At 34.0% G+C, this 22,675-nt stretch overlaps 1 protein-coding gene across 2 annotated transcripts in view; it reads right to left on the minus strand.

Moving 5' to 3' along the window:
• The window catches only part of PACRG (parkin coregulated), a 217,922-nt gene that overhangs the window by 167,806 nt on the left and 27,441 nt on the right, over window positions 1-22,675 (minus strand). The window contains exon 3 of one of the 2 annotated variants that reach the window (XM_027454267.3): window positions 841-975. The exons of the other annotated variant lie outside the window; for it this stretch is intronic. Coding sequence (XP_027310068.2) covers window positions 841-975 — 135 coding nt within the window. The remainder of the gene's footprint in view (window positions 1-840; window positions 976-22,675) is intronic. 2 annotated transcript variants of the gene reach the window in all.

Below are 22,675 nucleotides of genomic sequence, written 5' to 3' on the forward strand. Positions count from 1 at the left end.
AAATCTTATTGTAGTCCAATAAATAACACACAGGAAAAAAAAATCATGATAACCAAAATAATTAAATAGTAGGAGCAGGTTAAAGATCAGCATTCATTTTTCAAATTAAATTTAAAAGTCTGCAGTGGTTACTTAAAAGATTGGCAAGTTTTACAAATAACATCACCAAGCCTTTTAGGGAGAAACACAGCCGCATTAGAATGGAGTCATTAGGCAATACATTTATTTTGAAGCCAATTAACCTTTTGTCAGAGAAATGTCGTAGCTGTAATGGTTTCAGCAGTGGAGGTCAGCCTCTAACAGGGGCACGTATGACAGCGATTACGCTGTCTGACATATGCTGTAGACTGAGAGTACAGCTGTGGAATGAGAATCTGCCTTCGTTTGTATTCTGCTCTGCATTTTCAGGGAGCAGCCAATCTTGACCTATCCATTTAGGTAATTAAAGCTTCTATTTGGAAGTGTCCTGCAGGAAGGTGAAATTTGGGGTAGATAAATGGCTGCTGCTCACTGTAACCAGCCACTTCCATTATTTGATGGACTGCCTGAAATAGGCTGCATTGCCAGGTCCTCATAAAAATAGAGATGAATTGGGCAGGAGGCAATTCTCTAAAGGCAAAGCAACTCTGTCATCTTCCTTTTTGCAGCATATAATTTAATTGTTAGCCAAGGTAGACAGCTGACTCAGGAGCCTTTCTGTAATGTCTTTCCCACCATCTTCCATTTGCTAAGAAATTGCTTCAGTTTATTTACTTATAAGCCAACTTTGTTTGACAATGAGAGGTGTTACTTCAAGAAGCTCACAGCTGTGAAGGCTGTCACAGCTGTGCCGTGACTTACCTTCCAGGCTATTTTGTTTCCTTTCGTATCATGCTCAAGGGCAATTGGGAAGTCTCCTCGCTCATAAAACTTGCGAAATGCTGTGGGCTTTGTTGGTCTCTCTTTAAATGCTCCTGCAAGTGGAGGACCTCTTACCTTAAACAAAAATTAAAACAAAAAAACACACACTATAATTCACTGGTAATTCATTTTTAGGAAAAAAAACCAACACACACACACACACAAAAACAAACAAACAAACAAACAAAAAAAACCACACGCTATTTATATGGTTTAAAATAGAAACAAATTAGAAAGTCGTTCATCCTTGAGATTATAGTTTGCTTTCTTCTCTATATTATACTTCACTTTTTTGAAAGTACACTTTGGCAATCTACAGGTTTTATTAATTGCTTTTGTTGTTGTTCTTAGTACTTGCAGACTCTCCCATATAAACTGTTTAATAAAAGTGGCTACCTCAGTTCCACTGCATTTTTAAGAATAAAACATCATGAATGTATCTACGCTATATAGTCGAAGTTCTTGGACAAGTAAGCATTTTGCCTTGAGAAATATATTTTTTATTTGTTTCCTTATAGAAGTCATTTGGCTCGGTTTCCATCTAGTGTGACTGTGCTGTCTTTCCATTGTCTTTCCCTGACCAGTTCCTACTTCACCAGATCCACTTCTCAGTTCCTATGGATATGGCTTTCATAGGACTTCCAGCCCCTCAGTACTGATGTCTGAATTACTGAAAGAAATGCAAGAAAGTCTCTTCTCAATCCACTCCTCTCTGTCTGTGTTGCCTTGGAGGAAGAAATTTGATTCAGCTCTACTTGGTACCTTAGCTGAGTTATGTCTGGTCAGAGTATCATGTAGTCTGAGTGCCAGAATGACAATCCAATTCCAGAATGTCCACACAGAATTTATTTATTTATTTATTTTTAGACAAACCTAGTAGTAACAGCAAGTAAAACCTGGCACAAAGGTAACAGAATTTGAAGTACTTATAAGAGATCTATTGTTTAAGCTAATTAGCAAAGCTAATCTTAAATACTAGAAGAGACTAAGAGGGCTAAACTAATCTCAAATGCCCTTGACAATTGATTATTCCTTGAGAAATTCTTGCCCCCCCCCTTTTTTTTATAGCCATGTATCTGAGATAAGAACTTCCTAGAATTCTCTCCATATCTCTTTCATCAGAAATGCCATTATGACTTGCTACCTTTTACAATACAGAAAGTGTCATTTTTTAAAAACGGTAAGAGCTTCAAGGATCATAAATCATACCTAGTATTTTGTATCGTTCTAATTGTCTCTTTACATTTCCATGTCTTTCAATGACCTTGACGTTAGTTTCTAGCAGTATATTCATCTTTTCGTTGAACAGAATACAAGCATCCAACATCTTTTGCTTCACTTTTTCTATTCTGTAATTTAACTGTGATAACTACAGACCAAAAGTGACTTTGCACTTTTTTTCCTCCAGAGTATTCTGACATTTTTCACTACCTGTAAGAATGAGGTAGTAGGGTCAACTAATGATATGCTTACATTGTACTTTATTGCAAATCGTTTAAACTGGGGTTTCTAAACTGTGACCTATTGCTACATGGTATTATCACAGATAGACCATGTCTAGTGAAAATAGATTTGATATGCATAGCTGTAATTTTGCTTAGTAAACGCATCTGCAGCAATTGAGCATAACACTTCAAGAAAAGCTTTTCAAACTAGTGAGAATAAATCTACACTTACTGTTCTGCAGAGGTACAACTCATTCTGTGCCACCAGTATACATGTAAGTACTTTCACTTGCCTTTAGATTTATTTATGTATATATATATATATGTATATGTATATATATATATATATTTTCTTTTTGCGTTTGAGGCAAGTCTGCAAGTCACTGGTCATTTGAGGCCACTAGAAAAGCATCTATGTCATTTTCATACACTTTTCAGTACTGGTATGACCTGCACACATCCTTTAAAATATGTGTTTCCATAAAATATTAGGAATCATGGTTCTATTAAATTTTGAATTATGATAAAAAATGTGTTTTCTTGCTTACATAAGCTACAATTTTAATTATTGTGGCAGACTATCCTCATTAGAGGTAACTAATACAATCCCAAACTCCATCTTATCTGCAAATAACCATTATTCGTCCCATGTTAGTAGTTTTGATATGAACTTTTTTTTCCCCATGGCACTTTTGCAGATTTTCTGGAAAACAAGTTTGTGTTAACTCAACTTCTTGCAGGAAAAAGTTGCATTCCTTGCATTTCCTTGCATTCAGTTTCAGTTCCTCTCATTCTTCATGCAAGAACCAAAAAAGTAGAAGGAATAAAGTTATCAATTCCTCTATTATTTCTCTAATATCCTTCTATTATATATAAAAAGTGTTTCAAAAATTGACCATAAATCCAATTATCTTTCCCTTTACTGCTGAAAGGCTGTTGGACATTATTCTTATTTCAATGGTTAGAAAACACATTTTAAATAGTATGTCAACTCTGATCTGCCACCTCTAAAAAAGATATGGTAGAATTAGAAAAGTTTCAGAGGAGGACTATCAGTGAAGTTATGGAACAGCTTTTATATGAAAATAATAATAAACCAGGAAAATGATTGCTAAGGAGGAATAAAATAAAGACCTATAAAATCATTGCTTCATGGAGAGGATGGATAAGGACTGATTTTCGCACCGTCCCCTTCAGTAAAAGCACAGGGCATGACAACAAGCTAGTAAGTCACAAATTTGGAACAAAGAGAAGTAGTTATGTATTCATGTAGCAAGTCATGGTTTTATGGAACTCCCTGTCAAAAGACCTCGTTGTGACTTTTAGAAGTTTCTGTGCATTCAGTGTGTGACTGCTAAAGATGATGAAAAAGAAGTACATTCAGGTTTACCAAATCCACATTATCAGTGATCAGAAATACAATTTGTATTATCCTTTTTCATGAGATAGATACAGTCTTTCTGGTAGACCTCCTAGCATTACGTTTAGTCTCTCGTTAGGCCACATTGCACAGGCAACTCATACTTATCCTTATATTAGCTGCTATAGCAACTAGCTTTTGCTGTAGATGAGCTCTGTTAATAACAGAATTTCTTGTCATTAGTTTTAAGTGCATTACTTTGTACTATTATATTTAATTCCATTCCTATTACACCAATTCTGAAGGAATTCCACTTCCATCTGTGTGACATTCTGATCTTCATCTATTTTAATAACTACTCTAAATATCACGTCAACTGTAAATTTTGTTATACAATCCTATATATATATTTATATGTATATTTTGTCTAGGTCACTAATTCAAATATTAAATAAGATTAGCCTTAAAACCAATTCTTAAGAAGTTCCATTATCATATCTTTCACTTTGACATTATTTGCTCTTATTGTCTCCACTTAAACTGATCCATATCATAACTCTTGTACTCCATATCAAATACTTGGCAGTAGTCTAGATAGAGAGCTGTTGCTTTTTCCTTTGTCTTAAAGATGTTTTGCTTGTCATTTTGCTCATTAGAAGACATACAGCTCTATAAATACCAGGAAGGGCATCTGACTCCAAAGAGATAAAACTATCGAGGCAGAAATGAGCCTAAGGTCTGCCTAAACCAAAGAAATATCACCAATCAGGAAGACAGTGGAACTGTCCCTGCATTGAGGAAATGGTACCTTGCATGACTGAAGAGTTGTTGCTCAGCTTTAAGATCATTACACGGAAGCACCTTATTTCTTGTGTTTGCATCTGATCGAAGCAGATTATGAGACATTCCCTGGAATGGCTCCACCGGGCAAATACTGCTTCCTTTCCTCCCTATCCTTATTACTAGGGAGACCATCACTATCATACACTGTTTGGAACAATGTTCTCAATAGAGATTCTCTTGGGCCATTCTAGCCTTATATTTGCAAGTTTGCCCGAGGAAAGAAAAATAAATCCATACACTTTTTTTTTTTTTTTTTTTAATAATTCCTGATCTATCTGCATTTATTTTATATTTTTCTGTAGTGCTTTTTGAGACCAGTGCTTTTTTTTCTTCTTTTCCTCTATTTGCAGATCATCACAATGTTCTAATAGTTTCTGGGGACACATATGGCCCATAATTTTAGGGGAAAATGTAGAATCAATGGGATACATCCTACTGTTCCTGGTGACAGTTCAAATAATCTTACTTGCCAAGCTGCTTGCATACATCATGCTTTACAAAATCTTACAGGAATGCTACGTCTTTAACTTTCAGGGGAAGTCTGATATGCTTTAACTGGCTTATGGGCAACTGGTCACAAATGGAGTTCCTAAGGATTACTGTTGGATATGATGCTATTTGAGTTTTTATAGAGGATCTGGATGCCAGGACTGAATGCTCACTACCAAGCCTGTGAATGACACCAAACTGTGAAGAGAGGTATTGTACACTAGAAGGAATAACTACTATACAGAGAGAGACCTTCACAAACTAGGACAAAAAAGATATGCACAATTATAATTTTGCACATGAGACTGAAAATCCCAAACAGCGGTACAAACTGTGTGGGGTCTGACTACTTAGGGTGAAGCTTTGCCAAGAAGGACATCAGGGGTTCTTATGGACAGCACTAAACTTGAGTCAGCAGTGCCTTTGCAGCAACAAAGGCAAGCCAAGCACCAGCTTGCATTGGTAGGGGTATAGGCAGCAGATCTGTGAGTTCCACTCTACTTGACAATTGCTGATATGTGGTATATTGTGTGCAGTTCTGGTCCTTACAGTTCATGAAAAAAAAAAAATTAAAAAATGGAGTGGGTCTACCAGAGGACCACGAAGATGATTAAATCTTGACAGAAGATTCAATAAACTGGATGTATGCAGCCCAGAAAAGAGAAGGCTTAGGGTATGATTTAATCAGTTTTCCAGTCTAAAAGGCTGTTATAAAGACGGTGGTGTTCTCTTCAAAAAGCTGCACAGGACAAGAGGAAACAGGTGCAAGTTGAATCAAGGGAAATTCTGCCTGGATACAAGAAAAAGTTCTTCACTGTGAGAAAAACAAATCATTGAAATAGGTTGCCCAGAAGTGTTGAAATATCCTGAAAATGTTCAAGATTTGGCTTGAGAGGGACCTGAAAAAACTATTCTAAAGCCCAGCTTTCAACAGAAGGTTGGGCCAGATAATCTCTAGAGGTCCCTCACAACTGAGGCTTCTCTGTGACTTTTTATTTCTAAGTAAAATATACAAAAAAGAGATTGTGTTTACTTTTGATAATGAAATTTATCTTCCTGCATTTTATATTATTAAAATTGCTGACTAAAAAGGTCATTCTGAAAGTATTCAATTTATCGGAAAAAGCAGTCATAAAAAGCATACTGTCTTTGGCAACCTAACAAAGATATTTCATTGCAACATAGTTAGAAAGACTAAGATTAGAGTTCCAGTTAATTAAAGGCTAATATTCATGATGGCAAAGTATATGAAGCAATAAACAGCTTCTGAGGTTCGTTAAATGCCAAAGAGAAGTTGAACAGTTTGATAATTGCAAAACTAATTTATTGTAATTCTATGCCAATGAACTATGTGACAAGATAAAAAATACAAACCATTAAGCGAGGAAGGAGAAAGACCATATTTTTTTATTGACTCATGGGCATTCTATCAGGTTGCTTTCTTAGACGTCAGTAATGTCACATTAAGAAAATACTAATACTATTACTATTTAAATAGTAATTACTATTTAAATATGATTTCAAATAATTTGTATTTGAAGACTGAATTTGCCCATTTTTCTAATTGTGTGTCAAGCTACACATACTCAGGGACCTAAGTATGTAGTACCTTCATAGGATGATTGGTGATTTTCTTAAAAACTAACACAGTAGTCTCATGGGCACTTTAAGCAAGACAAAAATTGTCACTGACATTGAAATAAGTGGTCTTGCCCCCCTCAAACACATCACTGGATGCTATCACAATGTACAGCCTTCCGTTACAAGCACAAGCTTTTGTGTGGGTATTCAGAAGACCAGATCAGAAACAAAGAGTTTTTTTTTACAGTTTTTGGTTTTGTTTTTGTTAGGTTAAGTTGTGAAGTATTTTTACAGGTTTACTGGAAAGATGTGTGAACAATTAAGCTGGCACAAAGGAGGGAGCAGCATGGAGTGTGACAGGAAGAAACAGGTGACTGATTCTTCAAGGAATGGTGCTGAATTTATATTGAGCATCAAGAATTAATTGGACACAGTTTCTCATCTGCCAAAGCCTTTGTGTTCCAATCAGAAGTCAGTAATTGTTCCAGAGTTGTGTGAAAAATAAAAAATATGTTACAACATATTAGGACTAGGGTAGTAAGATACTAAGAGACCAATGTTTTTACTTCCTAAAAGTAGAATAGATTGATATCCTGCTCTAGTTATTTAACAATTATGTTGTTATTTAACAATTCATATATTCAAAAACATATATATTACCAGTGACTTTGAATCAAATTTAATGGTTAAAGACATATCTTTACTTAATTGATACAAGTTAATGCATTTAGATGACAACTGGGGAAAAAAAAATAATCCGGTTTTCAGTCAGCTGAGTTTCTTACAGGAAGACTGTAATTTAAACAGATCTTTTTTGCAGTTTTCATTCCCACATAAAATATAGTACTTATCTTTTAAGCTATAGAGATTGGAAGTCACATGACCACTCAACTCTCTTGCCTAAAAAATGTTTGCAGTCTTCCCTGAAACTAATAATAATACCATATTATCAACTTTAAGACGATATTTTTTCAAAAAATAGAATAATAAATTGTATCTCTTTGTATCCAAGCTGAAAAATGAATTTGTATGAAATTGCACTGTATCCACAGAATACAGTCTACCGCCACAAGCTAGTGTCTTAGAGCAACAGCATGTAAAGGCAATAGCATCCAGAAAATATTTGTGCAACCACTGGCAGGTTCTTAGTCCCATTCTTCTCTTGTACTGGTGTCAAACTACCACCTCACTTGGCTAATGCAGCATAGTCTTGCTGGCAGTTCACTGACTTCCCCACAGGAAGTGTCACCATTCTTTTCCTTGTGTTCTGAAGCCAGAAGTTACTGAGTATAATGCAAGATATATTGCATAAATCAAAGAAAATGCACCATGTAATGAAATACTCAAGTTGTCAGGAATAAAGGCTAAATAATAAACCTAGTCTTATGCAGTGCCATGTAAACATACAAAGCTTTACTAGAATCAACAACTGCAAGGTCCTTATCCATATAGCGTAATAGAGCTCTTAATCTGTCCAGCAAGGCAGCTGCACAACACTGCTTAATTACAGCTTGTGCCTGAACTGAGGTGCAAAAGCCATGAACTCCAGAGTTTATGGTTCTGGAGTTAGCATGCACATATGTACCTTACTGTTTCTGTACTTGTAGCACAGACATGCCCATCATCTTAAGCAGCATGCTTGGAAAATTTTTAAATTTTGGCAGTTACTTACCAACACAACAAAACAATTTCATGATTATAGTATTTTGTGACACATCTACAGCTTTCTCCAATAAATATAAGTAATAGTAATAGTGAAGACTTGGAAACACAAATCTTAGCAAATGTTAACAATCAGAATCTGTAGATAGGCATCCCCAAGAGAATCTACTCTTACTGGCAAAAAGCAGCAAAGCCTGTATAGCTCTTCATTTATTGATCATAATTTGATTAAACTAACATAGGTGGCTGTTGCATGCTACCATCATGTTTTGATTTTGCTATGCAGACATACCCAAAATCAAATGAGAAACTTCAAATGATAGCAGAGGCACAGGAAAATGTCCCAATGGATACTCTGAGTTCCACATTAATTCCTTGTATTTAATATCAATATCACAAGTATTCAATATCAAAAGAGCACAATCCATCAACGTGTATCAGACAAAAGCATTTTATATCCAAAAAGAAACTTGGGAGATCTTTCCTCACACATGCCACTCTTGATATGCTTTAAATAGTGCCACTTCTAATGCTTGAAATCTACTTCTGGGGCTATTGCACAAATCTGGACAACAGATCAAAGCTCATCTCATAACTTCAAAAGTCAAAATGTGAGAAAACAATTTTAAGACCCCAAGATGAAACTTCTGATAGAGGTCAGCAAACATTACAAATGCTTCTAAAGCACCAGAACTTGAAAGAAAAATCAGATATGATTTTGTACAAAGATATTGTATCTCATTATTGCCTTGAGACACAACTGAAAGGAAGTCATAAGCTGCATACAGAATTACTCTATTTCATCACCTCAGAAATGTTATTTTTGATTGGAGAAAAGATAAGCTGTTTAGATAAACCAGATGCATCTATGTTACAAAGTGCTGTAGAGCACTCTGTCCTCAGAAGGTCTTCCATCTCTGCTTATTCTCTGCTGGCGTATAGTGTTTTATGTTTTATGTTATATTTTATGTAATTTCAGTTTCCATCCTTATGCTTGCTAATCAATTTCCTTTAATGTAAAGGAAGAAGACAGATGAGTAACAACTAATGTATTTCTTCCTCTCCTTCTTTCAATCTACAGATGAATACAGTTGTTTTTCCTTTCTTTTTTTTTTTTCTTTTGCTCTTTCTCATTCTCTTTATCTTTCTATTTTGTTTTGTTTTGTTTGTTTGTTTGTTTGTTTTTCTGTTTTCCTTGTTCTATCAATTTCATTAGGCTTTCCACTGCATCAATTCCACTAAATCTGAGAGCCCTTTAAATTTTTCCTTATAGTGGAGATTCTTCCATCCACATTGTAATGTTTAGAAAAATATAAATATACTGCAAGAATACTTGCATTCATGTTTCAGTTGGGATCATGAGTGTGCTTTGAAATGGTTCACATAATGAAGCAGTTTCTAAGTGAATGAACTGGAATCCTTTCAGACAACAGTCAGTCAGAATGAAGGAAATCCCTATAACGTGTAAAACATCATATGCTCAGCATCATCTCTTCTCCTTCGGTTATCCTTTCTATTGGCTTGCACTGCTCACTGATATAAAAGTAGCCACAATACTCTTTATGGCTACATATGTATTTTTGGATGCCAAATCAACATGCTGCAGGTCTACATACAGCAAGTTATAAGAATGCTATTGGCTTGGAAACAAAATGAAATGTGGATTTTATATTTTATTTAAATTATAAAATGTATTTACAGTTCACTTTTTCTGATTTCTGTAATGTTTAGTTTTTTATAATGCTCATAAACATTATCATGGAATATCTGTGTAAATTTCTAAGTAAAGAGTTGGTAAAACTGTAAAATATTAGGAGGGTTATTTTCAGCCTATTTTGCGCTTCCATCACACATACGTATGAAGGTTCATGCTGGGATGCACCTACCATTCTAACTTATCATTGTGACCCTAACAGCGGATATCTAGGAAATAGAATAAAAGCAAGACCATAATACAGAGATCCTGCTTCTTGTTATTCTAAATTTTCAAAGACCTGCCCTCCCTTCCAGGTGAATCTATGCCATTTCTTCTTTTGGAAACATTGATTTTGGTGTTTGCCTGATTCTGCATCAATTCATTTAATGTTCTGAACTGCCAGGATATTATTTATATTATTTTCTTAAAATTGTTTGTTTTATTTTTGTTGGAGTAGTGACTGAAACGGTTAATGAGAGTTGGAATGCCACCACAATGTCAAAAGTGGGGGAGAGGGAATGACAAGTTCATGGTAGCTAGAAATTAAATAAGAGAGATGATAAGATGGAGCCTATCATAGCAATTTTCAGAATATATTAAAATAACACTATTATGCTTAACTTTTATTAGAACTGTGTGAATAAACTAATCTCCATGTCATGGAAAAATTAAACATATGGAAATTTCCCCTTGCTCCAGCTGAGAGCAGTGTCTAAAACCATCTGTATTTTTTTTATTATTTTTTTTAAAGAGAGAACAGGGCCACATCAGGTCAGTTAGCCTTTGAATCATTGGTTTATCAGCCTAAAGACAACCCAGGTGAATCACTTATCTGAAAGCACTGACTTCAGATAAGGTTGGCCTGACCTGTGACAAGCAAGAACCTTGCTTGGGTCATGACAGAACACTTTAGAATGCCTGAAGAACACTGCATCTTTAATGTCAGTGTTATAAGAACATTCCAACTCCGTATCTGCATTCTCACTTCCTAAATCCTGCCTCGTACTTCAGTTGTATGCTTCATTTAATCCTTTCCTGTCAAAAAGTTTTACATTATGGTGCACCATTTCATAGTTACTATGTTAGTGATGGGTGAAGTAATTCCTGTTTGTGAAGTTCTTACAACACTGTTATTTAACATGTGTTATAAGTAAAATATGTTTACTTTGTTCAGAATAAAATTTACTGAAGAACTAATACTGAAATGTAACATTAAAAATTAGTTTTATTTAGTGAACTTTTATGTTCAGGTTAACTGTTAGCAGATAGCAAATTATGTCAGGTCCTATAGTCCTATTTTTAGAGGAGGAGAAATCACTGGATTTTGTGGACTGTCCTAAATTAGCGGCCATTTCTTTGTTTAGAAGAGAAAAGACCACTTAGACTAAACATCTGGTCTTTGAAAACTGAATGTTCTACACTAGTTGCTATATCCCAATGCCTAGAAGTGTAGAGATTTCGGAAGTTAAACTATTTAGCTAGCCTGCTTCCCCTGAAAAACGGTTAACCAGTATAGGTAAATGCTTGATGTAACCATCTTGCCACAATTGAGGACCATGGGCTCAGATCCACAAAAGCACTAAGTGAGAGTGCTAGATTCTATTTTAGAAGCAAAGTACCTTAATGTTATAACATTCTCTCTGTTACCCCTACATTCCATGTGAATATAACTTTTAGGTCATAGTTTCCCTAATGACTTCCTTCAGAAGCAGGGTCAGATGAAGTAGCCTACGCTTAAACCTTTAAAAACTGTCTCTGTATCTTATTCGTACCTCCATACTAGGTCAGTCTTTTCTATGCAATTTTGTGAAGGACTTTGCAAAGAAGGAAATCATCCTATGTTGGAGTTATTTTCAACGCATGTGAAGAACTTGATATAGATGTGCACTGCATAACTCTGAAGTTGACAGAGTAGTTTACAAACTGGGAGAAAGAATGAAGCCTATGCCAAAGTTTATGCACCCACCAAGCAGGGTGTTTAGAAGGGCTTTTTTCTCAGTAGCTTGTTCAGTCAGCAGAAGGAGATGGTTGCCAAGAAAAAACAAACAAACAAAAAAAAAAACATACACACAAAAAGTATTTTTTTTTTTTTTAAGAATTATCTTTGTTTAAAGAATTAAATATTGGACTGAAAAGATAAAATCATTGCATTCTAATTCTGGGAGAGACTCCCTCTGTGTTCTTGGTGAAAAAAACACTTTGGCATTAATTTCTCATTTGTAAAACTGGGGTAGAATTTACCAATCTCATAAAAGTTCAGAAAGTCAAATGGGGTTGTGATGAGCTAATTATCACCTTCCTTGAAGTCATGCTTTAGCTCTCTATTGAATGCACCTGGAAACTTTCCAAGGCTAGATGCTTGGGTTAGCAAAGCAGTTCCTACACAGCCCTCATCATCCTTCCACAATTAAAAAAATGCACAAAATCCCATTCCATGGCTATCTTCAATAGAAATGTACTTAACTGCATCTGAAGAGATGGAATAGGAACACTGAAAACAAAACCTAACGAGGAAGGGAGAGGAACTAGGGACCGATCATTTACACCACACTGAGTAAACAGCCCACTTTGGTGTCCAGACCCTAAATGTCTTACAGCTCCATATCTTTGCCCACAAGTTGAAGAACTGAATGTTGAACCAGAGGGAAAAGCCATTATCTGAAAAAATAAATAAAAATAAAAAAATACAACCCCCTGAAATAGGTTATAACTTGCTAAACATTTTATTCACTTTATCACCCCTTATTAAAAAAAAAAAAGGAACCTGAACTCAATAAGAATAAAACTTTGTATCTGAACAGCTGAAGCAGTTTCATTTTCTTTCCAAATTCAAGTATGATATGCTTAAAAATAAATAAATAAATAGATCTGAAAACTAGATGTAAAATTATCCCCCCAACTTTATCTCTTCCATACACAAAGGAAATGTTTTTAATTGACAGCTTTTGTTTTTTCTTTTTTTTCTACATAGGTTGAGAAAGTAAGTCTACCCAAAGTTCTTCAGTTTGAAAATACAATGGTCTAAATTAATCCGTACTGTATTTGGGGCACAGAGGATTTTGTGGTCTCTGTGAGATGGGGATGATATGGGTGACCTTTGTGTTAACTTTACAAAAAAATCTTTAAATGAGTTATCTTCATACTTTTTTATTCAGCAATCATATGTTTAAATCTTCAGTAATATGTTTAAAATCATGTTCCATGTTTTATTTTTCTTCCATATGTTTGTACTGTGACAAGAAATGGCTTTAAATCTATTTGATTACTCTTTGCCTTTAGTCCTTTTCTGAAGCCTCCTCTCTTTAGCTGAAATTGCTGAGTTTTCTTTGGAAGTCTTTAAATTTAACGAACTTCTACCTACATCTTCTAAAAGACTATTTGGGTAGGAGTTGATATTAACTGTTTGTTATAATGATGTGACAGGTATTTAGTGAAACAGAGCTAGATTAACTTTTCTACTCATCGTCAAAGGCCACTTTTTTTTTTTTTTTTTAATCTTGGTATTGTTTTTGTGATCCAAAGCTTATGTGATTTTAGGGAAAAAAAAAAGTATTGAAATACTGCAAATCTCTCTATTCTCATTTAATTGATCACTTTTTGACTGAAGAGTACTGACTTCTAGAAAAGTGTTTTTGTTTCATTCACTGACATACACTGTCCAACAGCTTCAATTGTAATTTCCTTAATTTCTTTCTCCATAAGATAACTACAACTTAAAGTGTCATTTCATCTGTTTGCTAGCCTTCCTTTCTTATATATTTACATGATAATAGACTCAGCTAGGTATCATTTTTTCAGTATCGTATACATTTTCTAATCCCTCTAAACTTGAAATAACACAGAAGACTGACTTATTTTTTTCTATAGTTGATAGAAATTTTCTTGGAGATATTTTTTTTCTGTACAGGAAGACATCCATCTAACACATATTTTTGTAGATTTTTAGAGTTCATTTATTTCCTTTCAGTCCAAGAATGCCTGTGACAGAATTAGAGATTTTTCGTTTTTCATTCAGAAAATATTACCTAGTATTTATTTTCCTTTCCTCATCTTGATTATTTCTTCTTACAGTAATTACCATCTCAGAAGCTACTATGCTAGGGTATTGATGGGGACAGAAACTTGACCTCCTTAATTTTGAGTTAAGCAGGAGGCATAAAGTGTAAGAAGTGAAAATCAAAGGTAAGCAAAAAAAGTATCATCAGTAGCATGAACAATAGTTCATATGAATTTCAACAGTTTCAACATCCACTACAACCCACTGTGGTTCTGGGATACTTAACATTTGACAATATTGTTTGAGTCGATTAAATAAGGATTTTCATACTCCAAAGACATATGTTCCAATACTGTAACTCTGTGAAAATCTAAAGTTTCCAAATCAGAGATGACTGTCTTGACCTCCAGAATATAACCATAAAACAGCATTTCTTGAAAAATGTATACGTGAACTTTATCAATAAACTAAAACAATAACAAGCTGGAACTAAGAACACGCTGCTCCATGTTGTATATAGAAAGAAGTGTTAAAGGTACTAATAAAAGTCCCAGCCGGATAATTACCTCAAAAATTGCAAAAATAAATCAAAAGGAAAGATTGCTGGTAATACATGTTGGTCAAAAGTAGTTGTTCCAAAACCAAATAAACTATACAACTACTCTATGCATCCAAAGTGTCAATTATGGACTATAGAGACAAAAGTAGGCACAGTCTCATTAAATTAGTTTCTTTCTACACTTAGGATGGGCATATTGTTTTGACTCTGATTACAGAATCATTATCAACACTTCATAAGGACAATAAAATAATAATAATAATAATAAATTAAATCGATGGTTAGCCCATTTTTAGTCTGATATTCTAAGTAAAGAAAATAATCAGCCTTCTCTAAAGCTGTATACTCTCCCCTTCTGTAACTTTTAAGTACAGTGATCACTTGCAATAAAATTTCAGAGCTTTAAAGGGATACAATAAAAAAATGAGAATCCTAGAAGATTCATGAAAATCGGCAGCTTGATAAAGAAGGGAGACTTACTTGTTTACAATACTGGATGTTTATCTCAAATTTTCTATCCGCACTTTCAAACTGGATTGTCTAGAAACTTATATGGAAATGTTTTCTAAGCAAAAGGTGGATGGACAACATTTACATTTACAGGTAATTTTCTGTGAAGAATGTAGTCCAATACACTCTAGTCCAATGAAAAATCGTTTGTTAGATAGCTGACTTAAAACAGATTTCATGGCAAATTTATGCAGTTATTGAAATCAATAGAAATGTTCAGCTGATCAAAGAGGAATTTTTGCATTTTATATGCCAAAGTATTTGCATTCTCACATTTTACAGCCCAGTATGAAACAGTCAGAGCCTGAAGTTCCTCTTTGTAATCTTGATTGTTGTGCTATTCTCCATGGTGTTTTCTGTCTAAAAAGAACTGATGGCCTTCCACTAGTTGTTGACTCAGATGGATTAAAAAACTTCTCCCTATTTTAAAGGCTTACCTAACTGAAACTGTGTTTTACTACAAAACCAAATATTAAAATGAATAATTCATTGCCAAGTTGCTGAAAATATCTACACAATAAATAACCATAATAAATAAGATTGAGGGATTTCAGATGTTTTCAGAAACACTTAGGAAACAGTAGATTTTTAACTAATTTAAACTTATTGAGAAACTCACATACTATTATTTCCTCCATTCCTGAAAGAAAGGAGGCCACAAAATCTTATATTTATGTAATCATCCACCGTTTCTGTATATCTATCAAAATCACTTCTAAATAGTAATAACAGAAGGCAGAAAGTAATCATGGTGTCTGGTGAGATCACATCTTAAAATGTTAGCAAAAGATGCTGCAGAAGATTCAGTGTTGCACTCTGAGAAACTGTAAAGATATACAGGCGGAGAACACAATCAGTTAGAAAAACTAATTTCCCAAATGAATCCAGATTGTAACTGATATAATAAAAACATCAGTGTCAGAGACTGGAGTATTCAATAATAAAAAGACTAAACAAGGATTAAAGGGGATATAAGAGATTATCAGCCTAATCACAGCTGATATTGGCACAAATCAGAGGCCATATTGTATAACCTTTTGAAGTATTTTCTTTAGAAATACATGTATCAAGTCTTAATCTTTCTCTTTAAAAAAAAAACAAAAAAAAAAACAACAAAAAAACAGAAAAACATATATTCATAATACAGAACAGTATTTTGAAAGCCTAGTAATTTTGATGTCTGCTTGTTTGTGCAATAAGTGAACATACTGAGCATCTCCAAATATTTATGTTCACCATTCACATACAGAAATTAATTTGCAATACTGCTATAGGAACGGGAATATCATTCAAAATAGAAAACTTATGTTAGCGGTTTATATGCACTAGAACAAATTCTCCATTTTTTTTTAAGATTAAACTTTTAAAAGATTTTGTGTGTGTGTGTGTCTGTGTGTGTGTGAATAAGAAAACAGCACAGGAAATAAAAATGATATATGATACACATTTCAGAAAAGAGCTTCCATGGAATTCTGACTTAAACTCTCCAGCTATTGTTTGGCAATAAGTAATGTAACAGGAAGGAAAATCTCTGCATCTTATACAAATTCCATCTGTCTGAATAGTTCTTTGAGTATTTCTTACATTTGGCACATCGCATTTATAAAAGGATCTTAAAGTAAACCAGAACACAAACTTGTAAAGATGTAAAGCCGTCATCATAAAAGCAAGTATCTTGAAAAAGCAGTACATGATTAAGCAGAAGCACTTGCTGTGTTAGGATATATGACATAAAATGCTTAAAAAATGGAAGACACCTATATTTTAGGAAGATTTTTTTTAACAAACTGAAATAATTTCTAACACCACAGATCTCCCACATACTATAAAAACTAGAAAAGACAGAAATTAAAAATATTGTGATCTTAGAATAAATAATTAAATAGAATAAGTGATCTAAGAACAAATGAGTATGAATACTGGAAATTTTGCAAAGGTAAAATAAATCCTTGAATACCTTTGGTGATTGTTGTTAACTTTGTAGTTAAGAAAAATGATTGCTTTTATATTTAATGATAATACTTTCATTATTTGTACCAGTGGTAAAGAAGAATCAGACACATTCTGAGATGGCTAAATTTTATATTTCAGTGATAAAAGAACAAATCCCTTGGATTTGAAGAAAAAATACAGATTTAAAATTTAAAGACAATAAGATTTCATTGTCCATGAATAAATATAGCACTTAAAGTAGCTACAGAGACCATGAACTGATCAAAGATGACTTTATAAGAAACAAAGAAGCACTTGTTACTTGTTAAACTATTAGGTTATACTGTACCTTCTTAAATGTAAAATTCTTAAGTTATTTCCTCATAAGGGACAGCACTGACAAATACTTCAAGATTTTAACATTGTTCAACATTTAGATAGAATAGCAAATTTAGCAAGATCCGATGTGTAGGGCTGATTAGCGGAAAATTCCCTGCATTCACAATAGAGTTAGAGAGTGGAAATAGAATACTCTGTGGCACCAGATCACACTGATTCTTGTATAGTAAACAGTGCTTTCATAAAATATTGCTAGACTTTGGTTGCATGTTCTGTGCTGAATGTTGATGTCTGCCCTGTCAGGATGAGCTGAACCACATTGTAGGCAGGCAAAGCTGATCATTTTTCCAACTCAATATGGATACCTCATTTTCTTTCTTACATCATTTTTTGGTATGCATCTACATTTGGCCAGATGAACATATTGGCAGCCTTTTGGAAGGCTGTGTTTGAGGAGTTAATCATCTTGAGAAAACCCTGTGTGCCCAGTCATGCCTTGTACTTAAGGCTTGAGAAGCCTGTAAGCATTAAGCCATTGTAAAGGAATCGGCTTGAGAGGCCCATGCTGTCCTGTGCTGCATGATGGTGAATATTATTAGAGATAGCATTCCAGCCTGTCAGGAGAAGATACATGATTTTGTTTGTTACGAAAAATAAAAGGCACCACAGCACAGAAGGGAGGAGGAACCTCTCCAAAGATACCATGTGCAGAGCATACCATGGGAAAGACCTGCGGGTCTGTCCAAGGCTGCACAAAAGCCAGCATCTGAAGGGATGAAAGATTTACTTGCTATATGAATTCCTGTTTAAACTCTGTCGTATTAAACACATATATATATTTTTTTCATACATTGTTTGTTGCCAGGCCATTCTTCTGGAGATCCAGAGAGAACCCTACATCATCTCTCACTGTCTCCCTCTCTCTCCGCCCACCCCTCTGTCCCCACCCTGGTGCAGAACAATAAATCCCATCCTAAGGGTCATTAACAGACAACTGAATTATCAAAACTAAGAGTGCCTATGCAAAACAAATGAACACAGAAACAAATTTTCTCTCTCTTTTTTTTTTTTTTTTTTTAAGATCACCAACAAACAGAATCTACTAGCTAAAGTAGAGTTTGGAATAAATTTCCAAATATGTTTTTGTATATTAAAAAAAAAAAAAAAAAGTAGGTACAGGTAGTCAAAAGACAGCCAATAGGATTGTTAAAGCCAGTGCCAAAGGATATTGTTCCATGCATATTATTTATGTGATTTTACCAGCTGCAGCAGATTGCAGGTACCAACACAAAGTTTCAAGAAAAATCAGAGAGAATGCACTCAAAAACCTATAGGTTCTGCATAGATCAAAACCATACCGAGTAAATCATGCAAATCCAAAATTAGTCCTCTGACAGAGTCAGATAAGAGGTAAAATATTTTAAAACTGTGGAAAATCTAAAACGTTAATAACTTCAGCTCTGGGACAAAATAGCTTAAATTTTGGTCAAATAATGATTCAGGTTGCTTAAAAGCATTGTACAAAGAAATTACTCCTAATTAACTTTAATAATAATAATAATAATAATATTTTCACATTTTTCCCCTCTAGTTTCTTTTTCTTCTAGCCCTGGAAGAGAAAGGAAATTATCTGACTTGTCAGTATGTAAACTGAATTAGATATAGTAAAACTGCAGGCCAATGGAATGAGAGTAACATTATCTTGCATAAGGACAAAGACTAAGCGCCATTTTCGCTAATGTAAAACAAGAACCTTAACTAAAATGTTAGCAATATTAGAGAGAGGGGGAAAAAATGCTGTCCTATTGAGGAAGAGATATTTTGCTAATACAAAAAGCTAAAACAGGTTTTAATGATTTATCCACACATACATGCACACAAGAAAAAAAAAAGAGTACGGCAAAGAGGTACAAAATAAATGAAAATCATGTCCACACAATACTTTTTCCTGCTTTTAATTAATGACCTTAAAAATACTGCAGTGTTCAACCCTGTGGTTTATTTACTCCAGAGCACTATGTGTGCATTAAAGAGAACTAAGTAATGAAAACTATGGATAGCATATAATAGAGCTCAGGTATATTATATGGTAAAATAGATCACCAAAGAAATGCAAAGAGGATGCTTTTTCTGCTGTGTTGTTTCTGCAAACTGAACCAGCTTATGGTAGTGTCAGATGAACAGCAGAGACTACACAAGAAGACAGGCTGCACACTGAGGATAAGAGAAGACAAAACTGAGAAACAGACTTCTAGGCAACAGCAGCAAGGTATTAGGTGTGCTCATGGAACCACACCTGCCGAAGGGAGGATTTACTGCTGCTTTTGGAGGAAGCTGTCAGAAGCGGTTGCTGCAATGCACGTGTGTTAATGAGCAAATCTCCCATCACTTCAGGGTAAGACAACTACCAAGAAATGTGATCGATATAACACTTCTAAAACTCAATAAATCATCTGAATATCCCATTAAATGCAACTAGAAATTGTATATTGCCTTTAGTATAACTACTACAGTAAATATTAAAATCTGGCTCTGTAGTTCTGAAAGAAATGTCACCAAGTAAAGGGGAATTAAACCAAATGGACTCTGGACAACTGTTTTCAGGGTACATAACTAAAAATCACTTACATTTGGAAATTTTCCAAAATACTAAATGTGCAATAGTTTAGAACAATTGTTTCATATAAGTCAGCTCCATATGGAAACAATCCTAGAAGATTATGTGCATAGAGATAATTATTCCAGAACATTTATACTTTGGAAAAATTTAAAATGCACATAAAAATGGGTAAATATTCCCTTCTACATATGACTTACAAAACAAAAGAGTTATTTGTAATGCAAGAAATTATCTTGACATATCCCCAACTACTGATGTATATATATAAATATATATATATATATATATATGTACATATACATATATAATCTTCTTTGAATCCTGAAATTTCTTGGCTAGTTTTGGAAATTTGGCTGCATTTTGCACTGATTGCATGGAGCTGAGGTTCCATTTTGCTCGGAGAATCAGATTATGAATGGACAAAAAGCAACATGAAACCACAGGCCCAGTGTGAGATCAAATCACTCTTCATGACTTTGGTGCTACTGAACATTTTTGAAAGAGCTACAGATCTGGGGAAAATAATCTCTAGATGAGAAAAATGCTCAAAATAAGGAAGATTTCCTGGAATTAGCAGAATAAACTAATTAAAGCAATAGCTTCTCCTTCTCAGGGATCCATTTACTTGCTAAGATAGTATAAATGCTATTCTATGAAAGATTTTGAACAGCTTTCCTCTTCAGCTGGTTAAGTTTTAACACAATTTAAAACCTGACAGCTTTAGGAGACATAGAAAGAAAAGGTGTGGGGTGGAAGGGGGAAGGTTGATTTTTTTTTTTTTTTTTTTTTTTTAAAGAAAAAAAGAAATGAGAGGACAAGACTTGCTGTTGCTAACACAAGCTTCAAAGTAGAAGTAAAATATTCTCAAGTCAGCTCAGAGGCGACTAAGGTGATACGGACATCCTTCAGGAGTTTATAACACTTGTGCTTTATGCAGAAATGGCAGAGCAGCCATGTGCTCCTATGGATTCTTAACAAGCCTAAATGAATCTGGTTTGATAACCTGACCAAAGCCACACATTGAGCTTCCAATCTGTCTGTCTCCAGAACTTTTTTCCTTGCCCTTTTATCATCCAAATTCAGTTTAAGCAATACAGAAGTTTTCTAACAAATGTGTTCATCTGATCCTAGATGGTCAGAGAAGGTACTCAGTGGAAAGCAAGTGTAAGAAGCTGGCCTCTTTTAACTGAGCAGCTATGTTGCCACTTTTGCAATACTTTATAAATCATATGACAAGAAGAAATATTCACTGTGGATGCATCTTACCAAAGCAATCACCTTTAGTTCATCTTCATCTTTATAGAAACATCAACTGAAATACTAAAATACAGATTTGAAACTGTTATATCAGACAAGTGCTTTTACACCTTCCCATTACCTTTATATTATAAACACATTTTCTGATTGTTGCACCATATTATTACAGCAAAATACCAGCATGAAATTCATACATCGTTGTCAATAAATTTTAAGGATAAAAACTTACACATAAAAACTATGGTTAATTGGAACTGAAACTGAGTATTTATGAGCAATTTAGAATTTAAAATGCCATTACATATGTAATCTATTTATTCTTGGATTGATACAATGGTAGAAAGATCAATATAATTAAAACACAAAAAATTTTTCTTAAATCTGAATTGCTATGGTTTATAAAGCATATGACTGACTTGTAACATTTTACTTCATATTAGTCTTTCATATGCTTACTCATAATTCTAAATAGTTTTTGTCTATGATCTAAACACCAGAATTATTGCATACGCAATGCAAGTATAAACCCCATGATACTCACTAACTACAGTAATGTGTGGTTTGGGGGATTTGTAAACAAAAATAATGTTCACTGTCAGTAAAGCGTGGTTATTACTTCAAAAAATGTCTAATTACATAGGTCTGCTTCCTGTTAGCTAAATTCAGGTGCAAGTACAAGTCTTTCCTTTTTTAAAGAACCTGTATTTATGTTTCCAAGAAAGCAGTAGTCTTTCAAAGAAAACAGCGAACCCGACGATACACATTTTGTAAGAAAATCTATAAGGCCATTGCTTTCAATGCCCACATGAAGACTGATGCAGTTACACATATTATAACTTGAAGAACAATCTAACCAAGTAGTGAATAGACTACATAGCTCAAAGGTTTCTCTTATTTCACTTAAATTATAACCATTCTTAACTTTGTTGATATATAAAATAAAATTGATAATATCTCACTGTTTTCAAGAAACAAGGAAATGTTTAGTGTTTTACAGACTATAACAGCAAACACATAGCAAGTGAAAAACAAACAAACCCAACAACAAAAAACAGATTTTGCATCAATTCGCTGAAATCATATTTATTTTGTGTTTTTATAAATCTCTCCGTATGAAGACCTCCCAAGACCTTAGAAATATTTATTAAATTTATTTAAACTAGTAAAACTTGATTACTGTCATTCATCATGTCTCAAGCCTCAAGACAAAGTAACAGAGCACACAGGTCAGAGCACAAATTAATGGTTTACCAGCAGAAGTAAAAGTAAAACAAAAAACAGACAAGAATTAAGATCCCTTCTGGAATTCACATGCCTACTAGTTTAAAGAAATGCATATCTATTACATTCATTCAAGTCAAATTCTTGAAAAACAAATAAAAATCAGAAGCACATAAACAACATGAAAGCAATAATAATTTACCTGAATAATGTTTAAGGTTAAAAACTGCTTTTTATTTAGTAAGATTATGCATAATTCTGCAG

This window comes from Anas platyrhynchos, chromosome 3 (genome assembly GCF_047663525.1).
Source record: "Anas platyrhynchos isolate ZD024472 breed Pekin duck chromosome 3, IASCAAS_PekinDuck_T2T, whole genome shotgun sequence".
In the NCBI taxonomy this organism is placed as follows: domain Eukaryota; kingdom Metazoa; phylum Chordata; class Aves; order Anseriformes; family Anatidae; genus Anas; species Anas platyrhynchos.